The 23720-nt window shown below is 36.7% G+C and overlaps 2 protein-coding genes across 6 annotated transcripts in view; both read right to left on the bottom strand.

The window, feature by feature from the left end:
* Positions 1-8173: 8173 nt before the first annotated feature.
* On the bottom strand, positions 8174-10825 carry LOC137636962 (putative autophagy-related protein 11). The gene has a single exon (XM_068369287.1). The coding sequence runs from the start codon at positions 10823-10825 to the stop codon at positions 8174-8176; it is 2652 nt and encodes an 883-aa protein (XP_068225388.1).
* A 6702-nt stretch (positions 10826-17527) lies between these two features.
* The window catches only part of Vinc (vinculin), a 112228-nt gene continuing 106035 nt past the window's right edge, over positions 17528-23720 (bottom strand). For all 5 annotated transcript variants that reach the window (XM_068369282.1, XM_068369283.1, XM_068369284.1 and 2 more), the window contains one exon: positions 17528-21448. In XM_068369282.1, the coding sequence (XP_068225383.1) occupies positions 21279-21448 (170 nt within the window). In that variant the 3' untranslated portion in view covers positions 17528-21278. The remainder of the gene's footprint in view (positions 21449-23720) is intronic.

The raw sequence follows: 23720 nt of genomic DNA, 5'->3' as shown, positions 1-23720 counted from the left end.
CTCTGATTTGGACTTGTCAACTTCACAAGCTTTCAACATGGATTACAAGTACATCTGCGATGTTCTTCATTAGTAGAGAGGTCAACAGGACCTTCAGATACTTGTCAGAAGGTTGTAGACAGTTAACTGTTATTTCAAAAGTTGCAGATTCTCTCAATCCTACCCAAACACAACTTAAGGAAAAGTCCTCTTCCAGTGAATTAGGCCAAAGTGCCTTGTCTATATACAGTCAGCTCTTGATATTCGCGGGTTCCATCTTCGTGAGTTCGGTCATTTGCGATACGGAGAACCGTATAACTTATGAAATAAAAATATCCTGTATTTGTCATTTCGTGATAAGTACTCTCACGCCTCGACAATTTCAAACGACTGAACTCCCTTGCACTTGGCATGCTTCGCCACAGTTCCCTCTCTATACAACACGACAGCCCATCTCTTACTCACTAGGCCTTAGTGTTGCATTGTCTCTCCTTGCATGTGCATTTCCCGCTTCAGTCCTTTTTGTGCAGAATTATGTTGTGATGTAAAAAAGTAATGTAAAAAGCCTGTACAGTACATATCTAGTGTGCTTCAAGGGATTCTATTATAGAAATTAAAATGTGATACGTATATTGCGCTACTCCATGTGTCAAACAGTTGATGGCTCAAAGAGTTGCATCATGCTTCAGATTTACTGCGTAGAGCTTCGTACGGAAACGGTTAGTGATGCTTTACTGATACTTTTTCTTTTAATTTTTATTATATCAGTGTATTCAAAGTGTAATACTATAATGTTATTGTTATATCAACTACTGCACAGTATATACAAAACATTATACTTTACAGTAGTAATGTACTGTAGGTATAGGGTACGTGTATGGTGAGTTTCAAGGGTGCGAGTCGCCATGTGCTAAACAGCTAATTAAGCTGTACTATAGTGATAGTACTGTACATGTATAACAGTAATATACACTACAGTATCTGTGAGGGGTGCTGGTTAAAATCAAAACAACAATGTTTTTTTGCTACTGTACGTATTATGTGCATATATTAGTCGCGATGACTTGTGTTATGTGTACCCTAGTCTTACCCTATATGTAGTACACGTATTTATATGTACTATACACTTACTGAAATGTGTTCATTCATTAACACAATATTTACACTGTGGTAAAAACAATATTAGGCAGTACAGTGGATTACTTAGTGCATTAGTTGACCACGCATAGGCAATGGACAGTGAGTTTGTAGATTAGGAGTTAACACATCCTAGGGCAGCAAGTATTCCCGGATTCCCGTGCCTCATTCTGTTACCTAACCCCCGTGAATAAGGAGGACTGACTGTATTTGCTTTTGTTGGGATTATGGTAAAAAATGTCTTCATATCGCTTGGTGCAGCCATCACCAGATGCAAAATATCCTTGTCTGCCTTGTAGTTATATCTGCCCCATGATATGATTAATGTGGTTAAATGGTAATCCTCTTCATGGATTGTCACATTGTGATATCCATTTAATGCATCAGTGTACTGTCCTAAACTATAATGAAACAGAATCCCCTGGCCTGCCTAACCTAGGCTAGGGAAGCGAGTCCCGAACCAGGGAAGGCAGGTGTAGGACAGGTCGCTAGGCCTCAGGGAGGAAAGGGTCGAAACCCTACCAAGTGTGGACTAGGGGAAAAGGCCGAGCCCTTCCACCTTCGCCAACCAACAAGGCCCCAAAAGGAGAGTTCAATCACCTAGAGGGGGAGCTGGGGGCGAACGACAAGTACTCTGAGGTTCTGTCCCAAACTCAAAGCTCATGTGCTATGGCCAGGAGTGGGGAAAGAAAATCCTAGCCTAACCTTACTCGAATACGATTCGAGGAAAGGAGGGCTAGGATGTAGCCTAGGCTACCTCAGAGGGAGGAGATACCTTAGGTAAGGTAACTGGGGAGGATAGGAAGTATACACGGCCCTAAGTTAGGTGAGGGGCACGGGAGTCGACTACCAAGATCACCGAAACCCTTAGTACACTTCCTCGAAGGCGAATACATATGAACAATCACTGAATCTTATATGTATAAATGCCTAAAATCTCCATTCCATAAAATAAACTAGGAACACTTATTATATCATGCATGAGAGTAAACTAAAACCACCCAGGCTATCAAGTCTAGGGGCTAGGCTAGAACCCTAGCCTACGATCGGCTACCTATGCTCGCCGAAAAAAGATACTATCGGCATAATATAACTAATTCCTAGCAATGAAGACTAAATAACTAATGCTGATAATTAGTTATAAGACTGGGTAGGGTTGTTCTGGCTAACTAAATAAAGCATGCGAGGCGAACAACAGCGTCCGACATGACGCCTCCGGTCAAGGCACAGCTCTGCCACAAAACACGGTATTTTAAGATAAAAAGGCGTTACTTTACGGCTAGAGCTTATTTATACAATACAAGAATATGGTACTCAACTTTCCAGAAGATTGCGACATGATAAATTACTTAGCGAACAACTGGGAAAAGGCACCTGGTCATATACGCTACGTAAGAAGGAATGACAATGGCGCGCTCCGGCGGCGTCATCCAAGATGGCGGCCAACATGGCGGCCGGATGTTGACGTCGCCGAGTACCAGAACAGTAACGGAGGAGGAGAACTTTGTTAAGGCTCCTCCCATAACTTGCCACTATTATCATTATTATTATTATTACTATCCAAGCTACAACCCTAGTTGGAAAAGCAAGATGCTATAAGCCTAGGGGCTCCAACAGGGAAAAATAGCCCTGTGAGGAAAGGAAATAAGGAAATAAATAAATGAAGAGAACAAATTAACAATAAATCATTCTAAAATAAGAAACAACGTCAAAACAGACATGTCATATAATAAACTATCAACAACATCAAAAACAAACATGTCATAAATAAACTATAAAAAGACTATGTCCGCCTGGTCAACAAAAAAGCATTTGCTCCAACTTTGAACTTTTGAAGTTCTACTGATTCAACCACCCGATTAGGAAGATCATTCCACAACTTGGTCACAGCTGGAATAAAACTTCTAGAGTACTGCGTAGTATTGAGCCTCGTGATGGAGAAGGCCTGGCTATTAGAATTAACTGCCTGCCTAGTATTACGAACAGGATAGAATTGTCCAGGGAGATCTGAATGTAAAGGATGGTCAGAGTTGTGAAAAATCTTATGCAACATGCATAATGAACTAATTGAACGACGGTGCCAGAGATTAATATCTAGATCAGGAATAAGAAATTTAATAGACCGTAAGTTTCTGTCCAACAAATTAAGATGAGAATCAGCGGCTGAAGACCATACTCAAAACAAGGTAGAATGAAAGAATTAAAACACTTCTTCAGAATAGATTGATCACCGAAAATCTTGAAAGACTTTCTCAATAAGCCTATTTTTTGTGAAATTGAAGAAGACGCAGACCTTATATGTTTCTCAAAAGTAAATTTACTGTCGAGAATCACACCTAAAATTTTGAAAGAGTCATACATATTTAAAGAAACATTATCAATACTGAGATCCGGATGTTGAGGAACCACCGTCCTTGACCTACTTACAATCATACTTTGAGTTTTGTTAGGATTCAACTTCATACCCCATAATTTGCACCATGCACTAATTCTAGCTAAATCTCTATTGAGGGATTCACCAACCCTAGATCTACATTCAGGGGATGGAATTGATGCAAAGAGAGTAGCATCATCTGCATATGCAACAAGCTTGTTTTCTAGGCCAAACCACATGTCATGTGTATATAGTATAAAAAGTAAAGGGCAAGAACACTACCCTGTGGAACACCGGATATCACATTCCTATAATCACTATGGTGCCCATCAACAACAACTCTTTGAGATCTATTACTTAAAAAATCAATAATAATGCTAAGAAACGACCCACCCACTCCCAACTGTTTCAGTTTGAAAACAAGGGCCTCATGATTAACACGGCATAAACGCTATGTGGGGTGCACATAGCTATGTGGCGTGTCAAGCATACGTCCCCTGTTGTTATACGATATCCTAAAGGGAAACCTTATGGGTACTCACGCCAGAAGTTAGAATTCTGTGAAACCTTTAGTTTAATTCTCTGGGAATATCTACTGTAGTCATACATACCCTTAGGAAGCTACTGAAGGAACCTTCCAACAGGACGACATGCCTTGAGCCCAAAAATGTCTTCATATCGCTTGGTGCAGCCATCACCAGATGCAAAATATCCTTGTCTGTCTTGTAGTGATATCTGCCCCATGATATGATTAATGTGGTTAAATGGTAATCCTCTTCATGAATTGTCACATTGTGATATCCATTTAATGCACCAGATACTGTGTGCTAAAAGTTCAGTATTTGGTGACGACCATTAGCTTCAATGGAGGCTTACCCATGAGTGGGGGGGATTACTGAAGTATCTGGGGATTGTCATCAGTGTAGGGGAAGGATAGTTTAGCGGGGGTAACTGAAGCGGATAGCATTGAAGACAGGAACATGGCGATTGAGTCCACTAGGGTTTAGGATGCGTTTGCAGCACATGCTTGAACAAAGTAGCAGTGAAATAATGTTAAAGGCCAATCAAAAACTAATATAAACTGATTAATTAGATAATTAAAATAATGAACTATTCAACTGTATTGCTTGTAGCGAAACATGTTCCGTTTCCCAGAACATAGTAACAATGAGATAATGCTAAATTACGAGCGAAGCGAGCTACGGCAGAAATAACAACAGTAAATTAGTGTTAATTTGGCGTACCAACATACATTAAAGTACTCTCAACTAAGTACAGGTGTTTCGGTAGAACTATACCATGAACACGGCTATGAACGGCTCCATGGAAAATTGGGATTGAATCATTGAAGTCACATTTTCTATGCATCTGAAAGTCCTTCAGTGTCTTTATAATTTCATTACTATTTCTGGGATTTAATTACGTCAACTATTCTTTTTTATTACAATGTCTGGTTCTGTATGATGATGACCAGTGTGACGGTCTGAACGATCCCCCGGTCTCAGAATTCTCCTTGACATTGTATAATGGTTTTTTTCCGCTATTAGCTCGCTTCGCTCGCATGAAAATAAAACATCAAGCTCGTATGTACCGGCAAGCGGTAATGTTGAGCTGCGCACGCTAACATTACAAGAAAATAAAACATCAACCTCGTATGCACTGGCAAACGGTAATGTTCGTGCATGCGCAGATTATCAAGGAGAATTCTGAGACCGGGGGATGGTTCAGACCGTCACACCGGCAGAAACAAAGTTTAAAAAGGTTAATTTAAATATACAATAAGAATGGTACACTGTATATACTTTAAGAGGCTTCGAGCGGTATTGATGGCAATACCTATGGTAGAGTCATGGATTTTCAGTTATGGTAGTCGACCCACTATAACTCATAAACTAAAGATTTCCTCTAAAAATCATTATAAAAAGATTGTTTAGAGCACCACAAAATACAATACAGTGTAAGTCTTATTTTCTACAAAGTTTATTGCACCATTCTATAATTTTACCAAATCATATAGGCCTACCTCTGTTCCTTCATACTGTATTTCCTTAATGTTTTCTTCATACTTCAACTGTAATGTTTCCCCCTCCTTGTTGCACACAAAGCTTGATTGGCCTCCTAGTCACTAGTGCTGAGCTTTTGGCTCAAATGTGATATATCTCACTCCCCTAACCTAACCTACTGGTATGGGATTGGGTCCTCCTTGTCACTTAATGGGAGGGATATGGCACTACCCAAGGCTAGAGAACAATGGTTTGATTTTGAAGTGTCCTTCTCCTAGAAGAGTTGCTTACCATAGCTAAAGTCTCTTTTCTAGCCTTACCAAGAGGAAAGTGGCTACTGAATAAATTACAGTAGTTAACCCCTTGGGTGGAGAAGATTTGTTTGGTAATCTCAGTGTTGTCAGGTGTATGAGGTCAGAGGAGAATCTGTAAAGAATAGGCTAGACTATTCGGTATATGTGAAGGCAAAGGGAAAATGAATCGTAACCAGAAAGACAATATAGTACTGTCTGGCCAGTCCCAGAACCCCATAACTCTCTAGCAGTAGTATGCAGGGAACTCGATCTTCCTCTGTGACCCCTTGTCAGTTGTCACTTACTGGGAGGGGGTTTCAACCCCCCCCCCCTTCAAATATTACTCATAATGCTGTCTTAATTAGGTTTGTGATTTAATTATATTCCAGGTATGGAGGAGAAAGATCTCACAGTGGACATCGGAGACAGAAGAAATTGGAAACGGCTTTGAAGAAATACAGGAAAACAGATTTCTCTTTGTATTACATTTTAATAATGAAAGCCACTCAAACAAATAATAGTACATTCCAGTAACTAAAAACGAATCATTTGGTTCAAAGTGAGCGAAAAAAAAAAAGTTTGAACATTAGCAAATCGGCAAAATTGAGTTGCAATTTTAACGTGTAAAGAGAACTAGCTTAATAGAAAACGGGTTGGGGTGACTGCTATAATTATACTTTGCATGTATGTAATGACAGATATTTGTTCTTTGAATGATTTTATTATTCTATTAAACAAGTAATTTCGAGCAGGTGACTTCACGACCCCCTTGTATCGTCCTCACGTCCCCCTAGGGGGGCGCGCTCCCCAGTTTGGGAACCATGACTGGACTAAGAGTTTGGGAACCATGACTGGACTAAGAGTTTGGGAACCATGACTGGACTAAGAGTTTGGGAACCATGACTGGACTAAGAGTTTGGGAACCATGACTGGACTAAGAGTTTGGGAACCATGACTGGACTAAGAGTTTGGGAACCATGACTGGGCTAAGAGTTTGGGAACCATGACTGGACTAAGAGTTTGGGAACCATGACTGGACTAAGAGTTTGGGAACCAATGGACTAAAAATAATGATTATTACAGACATTAAGGCTATTTAGTAAGTTTTAATTATCATAAATTACCTTGATTATATTTAAATCTTATCTGCTACTTTGTCTTTCTAAAACAACTGAAGTACCAAGACATCCCATAATTTCAGAGCGTAAATCTTTAGTTTTAATTAGTTTAGAATGTTAGGTATCAATTCTATCAGAAAGGAAAGATCTTCCAATTTGGTTTGGCAATAACATTATTATTATTATTATTATTATTATTATTATTATTATTATTATTATTATTATTATTATTATTATTATTATTATTATTATTATTACTTGCTAAGATACAACCATAGTTGGAAAAGCAGGATGCTATAAAGCCCAGGGGCCCCAACAGGGAAAATAGCCCGGTGAGGAAAGGAAACAAGGAAAAATTAAATATTTCAAGAACAGTAACAACATTGAAATAAATATTTCCTATATAAACTTTAAAAAAATTTAACAAAACAAGATAAACTAGATAGAATAGACTGCCCGAGTGTACCCTCAAGCAAGAGAACTCTAACCCAAGACAGTGGAAGATCATGGTACAGAGGCTATGGCACTACCCATGACTAGAGAACAATGGTTTTATTTTGGAGTGTCCTTCTCCTAGAAGAGCTGCTTAACAAAACTAAAGAGTCTCTTTTACCCTTAACAAGATGAAATTAGACACTGAACAATTACAGTGCAGTAGTTAACCCCTTGGATGAAGAAGAATTGTTTGGTAATCTCAGTGTTGTCAGGTATATGGGGAAAGAGAAGAATCTGTAAATGGGCCAGACTATTCGGTGTATGTGTAGGTCAAGGGAAAGTGAACCGTAATCAGAGAGAAGGATCCAATGAAGTACAGTACTGTCTGACCAGTCAAAGGACTCCACAACTCTCTATATGTAGTATCTCAATGTCCAACACCGAAAACCTATGTTATACAGTAGTTAAAATTTTTATCGGATAATTTATTATTCGCTCCCTCAAATTTCAGACAAAATGGACAAAACTCCATTTTCCATAGCAAACTCTTTATCAGCGAGAAATTAAAATATTGATTTATCATTTCAGACATATACAACCTTTACTATAAAAATAAGTAGTTTCAGAGATATAAGGCCTGATTGAAGAGTAATAATATTCACTCACAATGAGAAAAAGGTTTTTTTTTTTTTTTTTTTTTTTTTTTGGGGGGGGAACATAACAAACAAAATACAAATACTGTATCCACTGTAACCTAACCCGTGGGTATAGTCCTAGTGTTGAATTCTTGTACAGCAATTTGTAATCTGGGCTTCGGTTCTTCGGTTTCTGGTCTCAAAATTTGCACTTTAACTTTATCCGTTTGGAAGGGTTGGTAATTGTCAATAATTGCGTTTGCAGTTTCTTTTGCCTTTGTTTAAACTTCTTTATCCATTTGGAAGGGTTGGTAATCGTCAATACTTGCGTTTGCAGTTTCTTTTGCCTTTGTTTAAACTTCTTTATCCGTTTGGAAGGGTTGGTAATCGTCAATACTTGCGTTTGCAGTTTCTTTTGCCTTTGTTTAAACTTCTCTATCCATTTGGAAGGGTTGGTAATCGTCAATACTTGCGTTTGCAGTTTCTTTTGCCTTTGTTTAAACTTCTTTATCCGTTTGGAAGGGTTGGTAATCGTCAATACTTGCGTTTGCAGTTTCTTTTGCCTTTGTTTAAACTTCTCTATCCATTTGGAAGGGTTGGTAATCGTCAATACTTGCGTTTGCAGTTTCTTTTGCCTTTGTTTAAACTTCTCTATCCGTTTGGAAGGGTTGGTAATCGTCAATACTTGCGTTTGCAGTTTCTTTTGCCTTTGTTTAAACTTCTCTATCCGTTTGGAAGGGTTGGTAATCGTCAATACTTGCGTTTGCAGTTTCTTTTGCCTTTGTTTAAACTTCTCTATCCGTTTGGAAGGGTTGGTAATCGTCAATACTTGCGTTTGCAGTTTCTTTTGCCTTTGTTTAAACTTCTCTATCCGTTTGGAAGGGTTGGTAATCGTCAATACTTGCGTTTGCAGTTTCTTTTGCCTTTGTTTAAACTTCTCTATCCGTTTGGAAGGGTTGGTAATCGTCAATACTTGCGTTTGCAGTTTCTTTTGCCTTTGTTTAAACTTCTCTATCCGTTTGGAAGGGTTGGTAATCGTCAATACTTGCGTTTGCAGTTTCTTTTGCCTTTGTTTAAACTTCTCTATCCGTTTGGAAGGGTTGGTAATCGTCAATACTTGCGTTTGCAGTTTCTTTTGCCTTTGTTTAAACTTCTCTATCCGTTTGGAAGGGTTGGTAATCGTCAATACTTGCGTTTGCAGTTTCTTTTGCCTTTGTTTAAACTTCTCTATCCGTTTGGAAGGGTTGGTAATCGTCAATACTTGCGTTTGCAGTTTCTTTTGCCTTTGTTTAAACTTCTCTATCCGTTTGGAAGGGTTGGTAATCGTCAATACTTGCGTTTGCAGTTTCTTTTGCCTTTGTTTAAACTTCTCTATCCGTTTGGAAGGGTTGGTAATCGTCAATACTTGCGTTTGCAGTTTCTTTTGCCTTTGTTTAAACTTCTCTATCCGTTTGGAAGGGTTGGTAATCGTCAATACTTGCGTTTGCAGTTTCTTTTGCCTTTGTTTAAACTTCTCTATCCGTTTGGAAGGGTTGGTAATCGTCAATACTTGCGTTTGCAGTTTCTTTTGCCTTTGTTTAAACTTCTCTATCCGTTTGGAAGGGTTGGTAATCGTCAATACTTGCGTTTGCAGTTTCTTTTGCCTTTGTTTAAACTTCTCTATCCGTTTGGAAGGGTTGGTAATCGTCAATACTTGCGTTTGCAGTTTCTTTTGCCTTTGTTTAAACTTCTCTATCCGTTTGGAAGGGTTGGTAATCGTCAATACTTGCGTTTGCAGTTTCTTTTGCCTTTGTTTAAACTTCTCTATCCGTTTGGAAGGGTTGGTAATCGTCAATACTTGCGTTTGCAGTTTCTTTTGCCTTTGTTTAAACTTCTCTATCCGTTTGGAAGGGTTGGTAATCGTCAATACTTGCGTTTGCAGTTTCTTTTGCCTTTGTTTAAACTTCTCTATCCGTTTGGAAGGGTTGGTAATCGTCAATACTTGCGTTTGCAGTTTCTTTTGCCTTTGTTTAAACTTCTCTATCCGTTTGGAAGGGTTGGTAATCGTCAATACTTGCGTTTGCAGTTTCTTTTGCCTTTGTTTAAACTTCTCTATCCGTTTGGAAGGGTTGGTAATCGTCAATACTTGCGTTTGCAGTTTCTTTTGCCTTTGTTTAAACTTCTCTATCCATTTGGAAGGGTTGGTAATCGTCAATACTTGCGTTTGCAGTTTCTTTTGCCTTTGTTTAAACTTCTCTATCCATTTGGAAGGGTTGGTAATCGTCAATACTTGCGTTTGCAGTTTCTTTTGCCTTTGTTTAAACTTCTCTATCCATTTGGAAGGGTTGGTAATCGTCAATACTTGCGTTTGCAGTTTCTTTTGCCTTTGTTTAAACTTCTCTATCCATTTGGAAGGGTTGGTAATCGTCAATACTTGCGTTTGCAGTTTCTTTTGCCTTTGTTTAAACTTCTCTATCCATTTGGAAGGGTTGGTAATCGTCAATACTTGCGTTTGCAGTTTCTTTTGCCTTTGTTTAAACTTCTCTATCCATTTGGAAGGGTTGGTAATCGTCAATACTTGCGTTTGCAGTTTCTTTTGCCTTTGTTTAAACTTCTCTATCCATTTGGAAGGGTTGGTAATCGTCAATACTTGCGTTTGCAGTTTCTTTTGCCTTTGTTTAAACTTCTCTATCCATTTGGAAGGGTTGGTAATCGTCAATACTTGCGTTTGCAGTTTCTTTTGCCTTTGTTTAAACTTCTCTATCCATTTGGAAGGGTTGGTAATTTTCAATACTTGCGTTTGCAGTTTCTTTTGCCTTAATTTAAACTTGTTTATCCGTTTAGAAGGGTTGGTAATTTTCAATACTTGCATTTGCCATTTCTTTTGCCTTAATTTAAACTTTTATCCGTTTGGAAGGGTTGGTAATTTTCAATACTTGCACTTGCAATTACTCTTGCCTTCATTTAAACCTCTTTACCCGTTTGGAAGGGTTGGTAATTTTCAATACTTGCATTTGCAATTACTCCTGCCTTCGTTTAAACCTCTTTATCCGTTTGGAAGGGTTGGTAATTTTCAATACTTGCATTTGCAATTACTCTTGCCTTCGTTTAAACCTCTTTATCCATTTGGAAGGGTTGGTAATTTTCAATACTTGTGTTTGCCGTTTTTTGCCTTCGTTAGGTTGGTTAATCCTTGAATGGGTGACTGCCTGGGATTTCCAAATGCCTTCCTTGATTTTTTTTTTTTTTCCATTTCCCTGGCTTCCGCTTCAGGGCTTCCTCGTCTCCTGAGACTTCAGGTTGGTTTCTTTAGTTTTTCCCGCTTCTTCAGTTTCCAAAGGTCAGAGTTTTTTTTATACCTTTTTGACGAGTCCCCATTTTGTCTGTTTGTCCTGGTTGCTCGGAGCACCAGAGTTTTAAGCAGATTTTTATAATAGAATAGTTGAGGATGTAAGTATCCTAATAGAAGTAGACTAAAAAGAAAACAAATAAATTTGCTGTTATCCAGAAAAGATTCCCATCTCTAAGGAAGGCCATTATGACTTCCATAAAGTTGGTCTATCTATCTATATATCAAGGCACTTTCCCCCCAATTTTGGGGGGTTAGCCGACATGAAACAAATGAAAAAAGGGGACCTTTCCTCTCTATGCTCCTCCCAGCCTGACGAGGGACTCAACCGAGTTCGGCTGGTACTGCTTGGGTGCCACAGCCCACCCTTCCCCGTTATCCACCACAGATGAAGCTTCATAACGTTGATTCCCCTACTGCTGTTACCTCCGCGATCATCCAAGGCGACCGGAGGAAGCAGCAGGGTCTACCGGAACTGCGTTATAATTGCTCGCCATTCGTTCCTATTTCTAGCACGCTCTTTTGCCTCTCTCACATCTATCCTCCTATCACCCAAAGCTTTGTTTACTCCATCCATCCACCCAAACCTTGGCCTTCCTCTTGTACTTCTCCCATCAACTCTTGCATCCATCACCTTCTTTAGAAGACAGTCATTTTCCATTCTCTCAACATAACCAAACCACCTCAACATATTCATATACAGTACACTCTAGCTGCTATATCATTTCTTACACCTATTCCCACCCTCACTACTTCATTCCTAACCCTATCTACTCGAGATACACCAGCCAAACTCCTTACACATTTCATCTCAAACACATTCAATTTCTGTCTCTCCATCACTTTCATTCCCCACAACTCCGATCCATACATCACAGTTGGTACAATCACTTTCTCATATAGAACTCTCTTTACATTCATGCCCAACCCTCTATTTTTTACTACTCCCTTAACTGCCCCCAACACTTTGCAACCTTCATTCACTCTCTGACGTACATCTGCTTCCACTCCACCATTTGCTGCAACAACAGACCCCAAGTACTTAAACTGATCCACCTACTCAAGTAACTCTCCATTCAACGTGACATTCAACCTTGCACCACCTTCCCTTCTCGTACATCTCATAACCTTACTCTTACCCACATTAACTCTCAACTTCCTTCTCTCACACACTCTTCCAAATTCTGTCATTAATCGGCCAAGCTTCTCTTCTGTGTCTGCAACCAGTACAGTATCATCCGCAAACAACAACTGATTTACCTCCCATTCATGGTCATTCTCGTCTACCAGTTTTAATCCTCGTCCAAGCACTCGAGCATTCATCTCTCTCACCACTCCATCAACATACAAGTTAAACAACCACGGCAACATCACACATCCCTGTCTCATCCCCACTCTCACCGGAAACCAATCACTCACTTCATTTCCTATCCTAACACATGCTTTACTACCTTTGTAGAAACTTTTCACTGCTTGCAACAACCTTCCACCAACTCCATATAACCTCATCACATTCCACATTGCTTCCCTGTCAACTCTATCATACGCTTTCTCCAGATCCATAAACGCAACATACACCTCCTTATCTTTTGCTAAATATTTCTTGCATATCTGCCTAACTGTAAAAATCTGATTCATACATCCCCTACCTCTTCTAAGACCACCTTGTACTTCTAAGATTGCATTCTCTGTTTTATCCTTAATCCTATTAATCATTACTCTACCATACACTTTTCCAACTACACTCAACAAACTGTATAATTAGAATAAAATATCTTAAGAACAGTAACAACATTAAAACACATCTTTCATATAAAAACTATAAAAAGAAACTTACGTCAGCTTGTTCAACACAAAAAAATTTGCTGGAAGTTTTGAACCTTTGAAGTTCTATCAATTCCATTACCCGATTAGGAAGATCATTCCACAACTTGGTCACAGCTGGAATAAAACTTAAAATACTGCATAGTATCGAGCCTTATAATGAAGGGCTGACTATTGGAATTAACTGGATACTTAGTAATACAAATAGGATGGTACTGTCTGGGAAGATCTGAATGCAAAGGATGGTCAGCATTATGAATAATCTTATGCAACATATATAAAGAACTACCTGAACGATATCTAGATCAGGAATAAGAAATTTAATAGACTAAATTCTTGTCTTGTCATGTCTTGTCCAAGGGTTGTGTATATTATATCCCATGTAATTCATGTGAAAAATCTTATATTGGTCAAACAGGTAAACCCCTCAAAAAGAGAATTGAACAACAAGAAAATTGTCATATAAGCTTAAGATAACAATACAATGTTTGTCCATGTTAGAGATCAAAATCCCATAACTAATTGGTCATTTGTAAAGAAATTGGTTCATTCAAATAACTTATGAGAAAGAAACATCATAGAAACATCAGAGTCCGGTCTTATAAAAGAAAGTTTTGATAACTATTTAAATAATAGGCGATGGACTGTACAAATTTGATGCATTTACTTTACTTACTTTTACTTTGATAGCTGCTTTTCTGCTCCCGTACAGCAGGGGAACCTCACTCTCTACAGGACCTCCGCTTTCGTTTTACCTTGTTCGTTCAGAGTATTCAAAGTTTCAAATCACATATTGTTCATTTACTGTTAAATCGTCACTGTTATAAGACTCAAAGAATAAGAAAGTCTTCGGTTTACTCTTGAAAGTACAGTAGTTCTTTTTAACATTTTGAGATTTGAGTAACTTTTATGAATAATGAGTACGACACACCCACCAGACTTACCCTCTCTTATGTAAAAGAAGGCGTGTGTGGGGGGGGGGGGCGTCATTTCAGTGATCTTTGCCTTGTCCAAGTTATTTAACCATGTTTCAAATCGTGCTACCATGTCTAAATATTTCTCGTTTATCAATTCTCGAATTTGAATAGTCTTATACACCTACAGATTGAACATTTACATAGAAACAGTTATAAGCAGATATCAGCAAGCTTCATAAAAAATGAATTACTGGGACTTAAAAGTACACCTGATTGGAGTGACACCTACTTTCTAGCTGAAAAATTAAAATACCTCAGATAATAAATGCCTCTGTGAAATTAAACATTTGGATCTAAGCTACCATTCCCATGTATGTGCAATTGCTATACATAAATAAGCATATATGATTTGCTGCTACTTGTTTGTGTTTTATATATATGCATTGATATGTCAAACATGTATAAATACAGTATGCATGTAATCGTATGTTTATTGGGATAGGGTTGTACGAGTATAAATGTGTATATGCATGTTTATATATGTGTGCAAGCATGTATGTGGGTATGTATACATCTATGAATTTGCATATATGTATGAATATGTTTCTGTATTTACATGGATAAGGTTTCCAAAAATTGTTTCTGTATTTGCATGGATAAGGTTTCTAAAAATTGTTAAAAGATCAATACACATTAATATGAAGAAATTGTATATGAAGGCCTAAAAGAAAATTCACCTGGCATACAAAATGTCCCTTTAAGTACACCACCTGACTAATGGTATATGAGATACACCCACATAAATACCTGAGAGTCTGGATCCTTACAGGTAGCTGGTTTTTTCTGTTCTACAGATATCCGAATGTATGTTTGTTCTTTCACTCTACCATGTATGATTTAAAAATCTCTCTCAATAAACCAGTCTTCTTTTAGAAATAAGATGAAACTAGGATTCACTCTTATATTTTCATTTTTCCAGTGGAACAGTCCAAAGCAAAGTCTTGAGCTGGTCCACAGTATCAAAGAGAGAGAGAAGTGGAGGTACTCCCGATAGGAGTTGTGAATGGGTCCCTCAAATACACTGAAGCATGAAGTCTTCCTGTCTAAAGGAACTCAGCATGGACAGTAGTCTTCATCCTGAACTTTGTTTAATGCACGAATACTGTGGTGAGAAGTCGATAACTAGCTTCCAGCCTACAGCTGACTTTTCCACCAAGAAAAGTTGACAGCAGAATCCTGGAAACTAATCTCAAATGACTGAGTGCATTTTTCTCCACCATGCCTCCTATCTCTGTCTACATGACCAGATTTCTAGGTGATGTTGGAGACAAGAATTGGAACTATTGGAAATTGAGTTCGTGGGGTAAAGGCCTGGAAAGCTTGAAAGCAACCATTCAGAAGGACGCTCACCACCCAAGGCTCGGTCTTATGTCTGCCAGGTTGACCAATGGCCTGACAAGCAACCCCCTACTCTACAGAGAAGAGCCTCCAACCTCTGATGGGGTATGGGAAAGACTGGGGGGACCCCTTAGGTAACCAGAACTGGAAAGCTCACCAATTAGTTCCAAGGGCTCCTTGCTCCTAATGCATACTCTACAGAGACCAAGCCAACGGCAAAAGCATAGGAACAGCAGTAGCAGACGCACTCAATGAGTGGACGGAAGAAGCAAAAGACCTATTTGGTTTCTTCTTGGGCATTGTAAAGACACCCCAGAGAAGGCTCAGCTACCTTCTTTCCCCTCGAGGTATACGATTATCATTACACAGGAGGCCACAATCTGCACTCAGCATATGGGGATGATTATAAACAATCCTCCTAAAGAGAACCATAGACAGAGTGAATCTACAGCATATTTAAAAATGATTGGATGAAATGTCCATCCTTACCTGGCTAGTACAAATCTTTTGCGTCACATCCATAGAAATCAACAGCCAGCATTTACTTCAGGGAAAACAAAAAAATTCTATAGAGGCTGCAGCACTACGTTCATACTTGTTGCAGCCAAAAAAAAAAAAAAAAAAAAAAAAAAAATAAGAACTTCCTACTGGCGCCAGGGGGCTTCTCGCCCTTGCTCACCAACTGTCATTAAATACCTCGTTAACAATTTCAATGGCAATTTCAGCTCGCGCTGAAACTGTATCCTTATTTAAGTGACGAAAGGTTTTTATGTGCGTAAGAGGAAATATGAAATGCAGAGATATTTAAATAATCGTACATGAAATTTTAAATCCTTCTTGAAACACTTTCATTTGCAAAAAGCTTAAATTTCATGCCATAAACTTGTAGTCAAAGTCAACAGATAAATAGTATAAATAAAAATTAAGACACTTAAAACTGTTTTTCTCCTTGTGTTGGCCTTGGAGAAGAGAATAGGTGACTTGCAAGGGTTCTCGTATGCCATAAATCAATCCAAGTGAAGGAATAAAGTATGAAGTGTCTCATTTACAAATTTTGTCCCAGGGTTTGTGATCAAGAACCAAAATCCTGTGGCACATGAGCCCAAGTTTGAGTCTTTTTCCACATCAGCCCTTCAAGATACAACTAATGACTGAGATGACATGTTTCTCTGTCCTCTGAATACTTTATGTCAGTAACTCATGAGATCTCAGTGCTACAGACCAGGCCAACAGATGATGTTCCTCCTCACAGCACTGAGAGGGTGTAGCAGATTTCCAAGAATACAGTCTGGTTCTGGTTTTGTGGGACCATCAGATCCACTTAGCTAGTGGAGCACAGTAGGAAATAGTAAAAGGTATTTTTCATCTCTTGCTGCTCTATGTCTCCAACCATACCTTCCATTTGCTTATCCCCTCCCAAATTACTGTGCTGCAAATTCTGGGTTTTACTTCAGTTGCACAAGGGGAGCTGAATGGTTCAAACCTTGTGCCGAGCCTTATGGCCTTAATTAAAAAGACAAAACAGTACAATGCAAGCCTCGTGAAATCAATTCAATATTTTTCTGCTAGATCTGTTCCTCACTGCTTTTTTTATTACCCATCTTATAGGTAGACAATTATCCTCTGTTTGTAACCCACTGTTGATCAGCTTTTTATTCTTTATTTTCCACTATTTTGAGAGGTAAATTTTAATAATGCTTACCAGTACCATTCGTCCATTCATTTTACCTTTAATCGAGATTTCGAATAGATTTTTTACTGTTTTGTGTACCCCTTGATGTTCCATGTCCTCACATGGATCTTTTCTAAGAAGTTTAAAATGGCTGGTAAAATAGCATAGAATATCATTAAGACTGGCAAATACCACAGTCCCTTTCACTGGCATTCAAGGATAATTTCCTTTAATTAGTTAAAGGAATAGTGAGAGTTGATAACTTTAATATGAGACTGGTTGGTCGTGTCCTGTATATAATTGAAATGACTAAATTGACTCCTCTGTGCAGATACTGTATACTGATTATAAACATATACAGAACTAAGATAACATTAAATGCAAAAACTGCATGGAATGTAATAGAAAAACAGCTTATGCTAGTAACCTTTAATCATTGCAATTATCTTTTATAAAATATTAAGCTTTTACAGATGAAATATCTTATAATGCAACCTAAACAATATCAATGTGGACTCTATACTTTGAAAGGATAAAAGCATGAATTTAATGACTATTGCTGTAATGAAAAAATAATCATTAAAAGTATGGTACCTGATCCTCCAGTGTTATCCTACTCCCTATGCATCAGTCTGAGGGCATGCTAAGATCCTTTCACCCGTACAACCACACATGCGGACGAAGAAGCGTCAAAATCACTGGGAATTACAACATTTTCACGTAACGTAAAAAACTTTTCAATGGAACTGGTAAAAAGAGTGAAACCAAAGAATTTATAATGCCTTCAAGGAGAAAAGTTCAATAACCACATCACTCTGAATGCATAGATTGCAACTGAAAATAAAATAAAGGATAATCAACATGTATTAAGTTATTTGACAATTTTGGACAAAATGCAGTGTCAAAATTCTTATTCCCAGTGAGCTTGTGTGTGTAAGGCCTCTGTGTGACATTTGAAAGAGCTTCATAAATTGCTAGGGGCAATGCATGAAAATCAATTGAATAATTGGACAACAGAGAATTTCTCTGGAACAGTAGGAACATGAATACAGGAGAGGATAAAGATAACAGGATTCTCTTTGATGAACTTACAGATTATGTCTAGAATAGATATCCAAACTCATGCAGAACAAGAACCTGTATGAATTACTGTACTGAGTAAAGGCACTAAAATGATTACAAACAACAAATCTCTTTTGTAATCAATGTTTAATTAATGCATACCCTCATTAGCTTTGAACCTAACCTACATCTGTGAGTATGATTAAACTTCAAAACACATTCCGACATAATCTATTCAAAAAGGACTTGCATTTATTAAAATATAACTTTCAGCACCAAATAAAAGATTTTAATCGTGTCAGTCTAGGCTACTTTGAATTTAAAACTTTAATGAGGCCACTCTACTTACTAAAAACATTGTCATAATGAATTCTCTACACTATTTTAAATACTAATATAACAATGGTAATCTAAATAAAAAATAAAAAGCTTTAAACCCCTAACGACAAAGAAGATGATTTTCCGCAAGTACAGCTATCTCTAATTCAGAGTGAGAGGGAAAAATTTATAACCTTTATAAAAAAAAATGTTAAATACTGTACTTCCAAGCATACATCAGGAGTAAAGGCAGTTTTACTTCAATGTACAAGAGGTTATCAATGGATTTAAGTGAAATGGAAAAACAGTAAGAGTTACTGTGAGTTACCGAAACATACAACTGGTAGGCATCTCCAACCAACTAAACCTTCAATAAAGTATGAAATAAATTAAGGCTCTGTATACTTTCAAGAATAGATAGAAAAATTAAATTCTCAGCTAGATAAGGAAAGTAGGCTATACGAAGAAAAATAGCTTTGGTGTGCTATTGCTATATCACTGCTAAGAATGGGCAGAAAAATAATGCAAATAAACATTTGTAAAGATTGATACTACAATTCCTACATGAATTTTTCCCCGACGAGAGTTAATCGTCCGACTTTGCCGAAAATAATCCAATCACACTCAAAACGATAACAAAAAAACAATTTACAAGCACTTATTTACAAGTAAAGGACAGTTGTTCAAAGTAGGAGTGTTTTCATCTATCAATCATTATAAGGATGCAATTATGGGACTGTGTTGAACCCATACATAATCCATATTAATCACAGGATACTTAAATATTAAATAATAATGTGCAAGTTAATGTATTGCGCAAATCTCTACAACAGTTTCACTGACCTACGAACTGTAAAATAATCTGTCTCAATTTGTAATCGAATCTAATTTGAAACTGCACAAAGTATTCCTACAGTTCTAAAAACCAATAAACGTGCAAAAAAATTTTGACCCAACCTTTATTTCTAGTATTAAAAATGGTAAGCTATATACTGTAATACTCCCGGTAGCAGGAAGACAGCTCTTCTTTTTGGCACAACATAAAGCATCTCTATGTCTACTTTGGCTGTATATCTTTTGTAACTATGATACATGTATACATATATAAATTTCTCTAACCTTAGAAGATATGGTGCTTTCATAAAACCTTCATTAAAAAAAACATAACCTTCATTTTTCACTGTTCTCCTCCCAGCTTTTATTCAAGAAAAGCAACATAAAACTGTTTAGGTCTGGAAAAAGGGACATTGTTGGACACCAAATGCTCACTTGTTGTGATATACTAGTCGCTACATAACAAAACTCAGCATGTTGGCAAAATACGTTACGTTAAAGCATGCTACTTGGATTCTTCCACGTAAGTACAGCATGTATTAAAATTTTCCTTACCGTTATATTTCAGAAAACGGTAAAATTAAGACATTTAGCTTTTTGATGGACAAAAGAATTAATAAATAGGGTTCTAAACAAACTTAAAATACTGCATGGATTTATGTATACATAAAATTTTCCTGTGGTTATGAAGCACGCAACTTTTTAGGATGACCAGCCAATACAGACCTTTAAGTAAAGAACTAAAACTGATAAATTGTGCCGTTATATATGAGCAGCTATGGTTAGCTTTTGCACTGGACAGTATGTCAACTGTACAGAAAACTAATTCATAAAAAAAAAAAAAAATTAAATATCTAATTCCTCTTTTAAAAAAATATGAACGTCGATAAACTGAGCTTCCGCAGAAGAAGCAACATGAACATCAGGGGGGTTCACAGATATAAAAGGAAACTAAATTTTATTAAGGAGAACAGAATTTACAGAAAAAAAAACTATTTTGAACTATATCCCGTAAAATTGGATTTCTCAAAGAAGTTAGCGAATATAGTAGTTAAAAATAAGGCAGTGTATTTTATACATTCCAAAGACTTATATCACGAACTGCATCCTAGTATATCAATGTTGAACCTTTGACCAATGAAACAAAAGATTATATTCAAGTTAGTCAAAACTTTGCTAATAAAGTTTGCCATATAACTGATCTAAATTCCCTTCATTTTCATTATTTTTATCATGATACAATACCTTTTAGATGACAGTGAAAATCATGTATTTGATATGATACACCTAAGGCTGTGACATTGCTTGCAAACTGTGATAAAAAAATAAAACTTACTGTAGTACCGTAGTGTACTCTTAAAAAAATAATAGGATATCATCCTATTATATGGCTATCTGTACTGATTTTTTTATATACTTTAGAGAACTATTCTTTTAGCTTTACTAAAAGATCTGTCTAAACTACAAACGGCCAAGTGTAACAAATGACTAGCGAGAACTTTTCCTTTCGTGCTTAATGTTCCCAATTTTGTAGCCTGCATTGAAAAAAAAAAGTAATAATTTCCACTTGCTACTTACTGTTAAATATATAGTCTTAGTAATGGCCAGACAGTTTTAAAATAATTTTATGAACAGCCATAGATTACCTGATTAAATAGTAAAATTATCAGTGTACAGCATCTCACATCACATTACTGTACTATCTGCAAGTGGTACAAAGAATTCTATGAATCTGATAATCTAGTTGAGCATCAATGTTCTCCCAGGAGTACACCCTCAAAGAATAAATTAAAATAAGGTCAAGGTATACAAACTTTTAGCTTCAGTTTGCTGCATGTTGGGTTTTGTGGTTAAAATAACGAGCCACTAAGTATCCAGCTACCAAAGTACAATAGTGCATAACAGTGACTGATCACACGAGAGACAGGCCACGTATTACATAAATCCACTTTTAATACTGATACCAGGGTTGCTTGCGAACCCAACGTAGCCTAATGCCAGCATCGGTGCGGATCTTGATAGATGCGGCCTCAGCAGCTCGGACGGTCTCCTTTACGGACTGCATCAGATTCTGGGCATTCCCGACAAGCATTTCAGTTGCCTCCTGGTCCTCTTCTGAGCCTGGGAGGGATACAAAATCTATGAGTCAAATTCACGCCTTGGAAAGTATCACAAAAGGATTGTGTAACAGGTAAAGTGCAAGGACTAAGAAACAAAATTGCACTGTATCGAACAAAGATACAATTCCTTGCGTACAAAAAGGACTTCTAAAAGAAAATGAAATTAATATATTTTTCCATAATACAGTTACAATACAGCCAATTTGATAAGCCACTCCAGACTACATATCAGTTGCATATCAATTACCTACACTACTACAGTACTGCACAGTGTATCCAATACAGTACAAAATTCTAAATACTTACAAAGCAATTCTAAAATTGAAGAAGACATAGGCTTCACAAGGAAGCATAGATATCTAATGTAACTTCTCAATGCAATCTGATAAATAAGGCACTGAAATTTACTAATAGTAAGATAAAATCAATGAGATTGTTAATCTGGTACAGTATATAACAATGTTGATATTAAGTTTCCAAATTACTGTAAATGAAATACTGTATGTTCCACGAGTGGCATTGAATATTTGGAAAATAAACAATGATGACGAGAAAAACAGATCTAATATTAACTGAGAGAGAGAGAGAGAGAGAGAGAGAGAGAGAGAGAGAGAGAGAGAGAGAGAGAGAGAGAGAGAGATGCAACTAGAATGTTAGGGGTTCTAAGTCAAAGTACTAGAAGAGGATTGTAAAGTCATTAAAATGTGGAACCCAGAAGCCAGAAAATAAACAAACCTCGGAGACTAACATAGTTGGGGATTGTGATAAAGAATGAGGAATAGAAAATATGTGGATTAGCTGTGGATATAGAAGAAGCAGGACAATGTCCTATAGAGAGGCCAAGGAAAGTAATAAAATAGGTAAAAAGATATATATATATATATATATATATATATATATATATATATATATATATATATATATATATATATATATATATATATATCTAGAGGAGTTTGTATACTTACACATCCTCTTCTATATAGTATTTTAAGAATACAATCTGAAGTTTTATAGGTTAAAAGGGTAGGAGGCTAAATTGATGACAAAAGTTATTGAAAAAAATTGGTTATCTCTCATCTCAACAAATAACCAACCAACATTAGAATTATTTCACAATAATAAAAATTGCATGAAAAAAAGGTTTCTAATGACTCCATCAATTCCTATGTTCTCAGTTAAACTACTTCAACATAAGTGTGTTTCAAGTTACTTAAAATGTCTGAAAAATATACCAGAAGTAATAATCCAGACAAATTCTTTAGTACAGTACTGTGTCATAATACAGACCTAAGAGCTAAGCTCTCTAATTCACAACCAATTCTACAATGTGAACCAAGATATATTTTGATTTATTCCAGAACTTCGCCTCTTCATTAGTCTGGCTAATATTTACTTAAAATAACGATTCCAGTGAGATGTATCTTTCAATTGCCTATCAATATTTATGAAAAGTTCAATGCAATCTATAAAAAAAACTTCAGCATATCTTTTATTGCACAAAGTTTATTAGAATACACAAAATAATAAAAAAAAATACAGAAAATAGAAAAATGGAGTTTTTATGATAAAACAAAGTTTTATGAATACTTACCTGGCAGTTATATATATATATATATTTAGCTGAGTCAGCTATGTATATATATAACTGCCAGGTAAGTTCTATTCATAAAAATATTTACCATAATTTTCTGTTTCTTAAAATCAAATACATATGAAAAGAATTTTATTGTCAATACTATTACTCTAATAAGAAAAAAAGAATAAGTGAGATTTAATATTTAAAAGATAAGTTTAATTTTAGTTGAAGGGTAAATTCAGAGAACATTGGGCTAGTGGATCTTAAAGGAAATGATAATAACAATGCCACTCAAACCTTTGACTTTGATATAGTTCTAACAAGTTTAATTTCAAAAGTCTCAAACTTCTGTAGAAGTTCTGAGTACCAACAAGCCTTTGATTAAAGATCATTTTTCAGTAAGTAGCAAGTGGTTTTAGGGTACCCTTCTAGCCAGAGAGCTAATCAGAATAAACTCCTTCATTCATAATGGAAATGAGATGTCTCGAGTGGGGCAAGGGAGGTCATTTTCTTAATATCCCCCACAAGAAAAGTTAAAGTCTTTTTAAAAATTCTAATACGTAACACTAGTCTTTTACGATTGCGCAAATGTATTACTAATTTACTACCTTTGTATAACTGATAACGGCCGAAGTGACGTATAGTATCAAACAAATCAAGGTAAACGTGTTAAACTTATAGGTACTTCTCACAA

This window comes from Palaemon carinicauda, unplaced genomic scaffold, assembly GCF_036898095.1.
Source record: "Palaemon carinicauda isolate YSFRI2023 unplaced genomic scaffold, ASM3689809v2 scaffold47, whole genome shotgun sequence".
Classification (NCBI taxonomy): Eukaryota; Metazoa; Arthropoda; class Malacostraca; order Decapoda; family Palaemonidae; genus Palaemon; species Palaemon carinicauda.
Note: the sequence above shows the minus strand (reverse complement) of the source record. Positions and strands in the feature narration are given on the sequence as shown.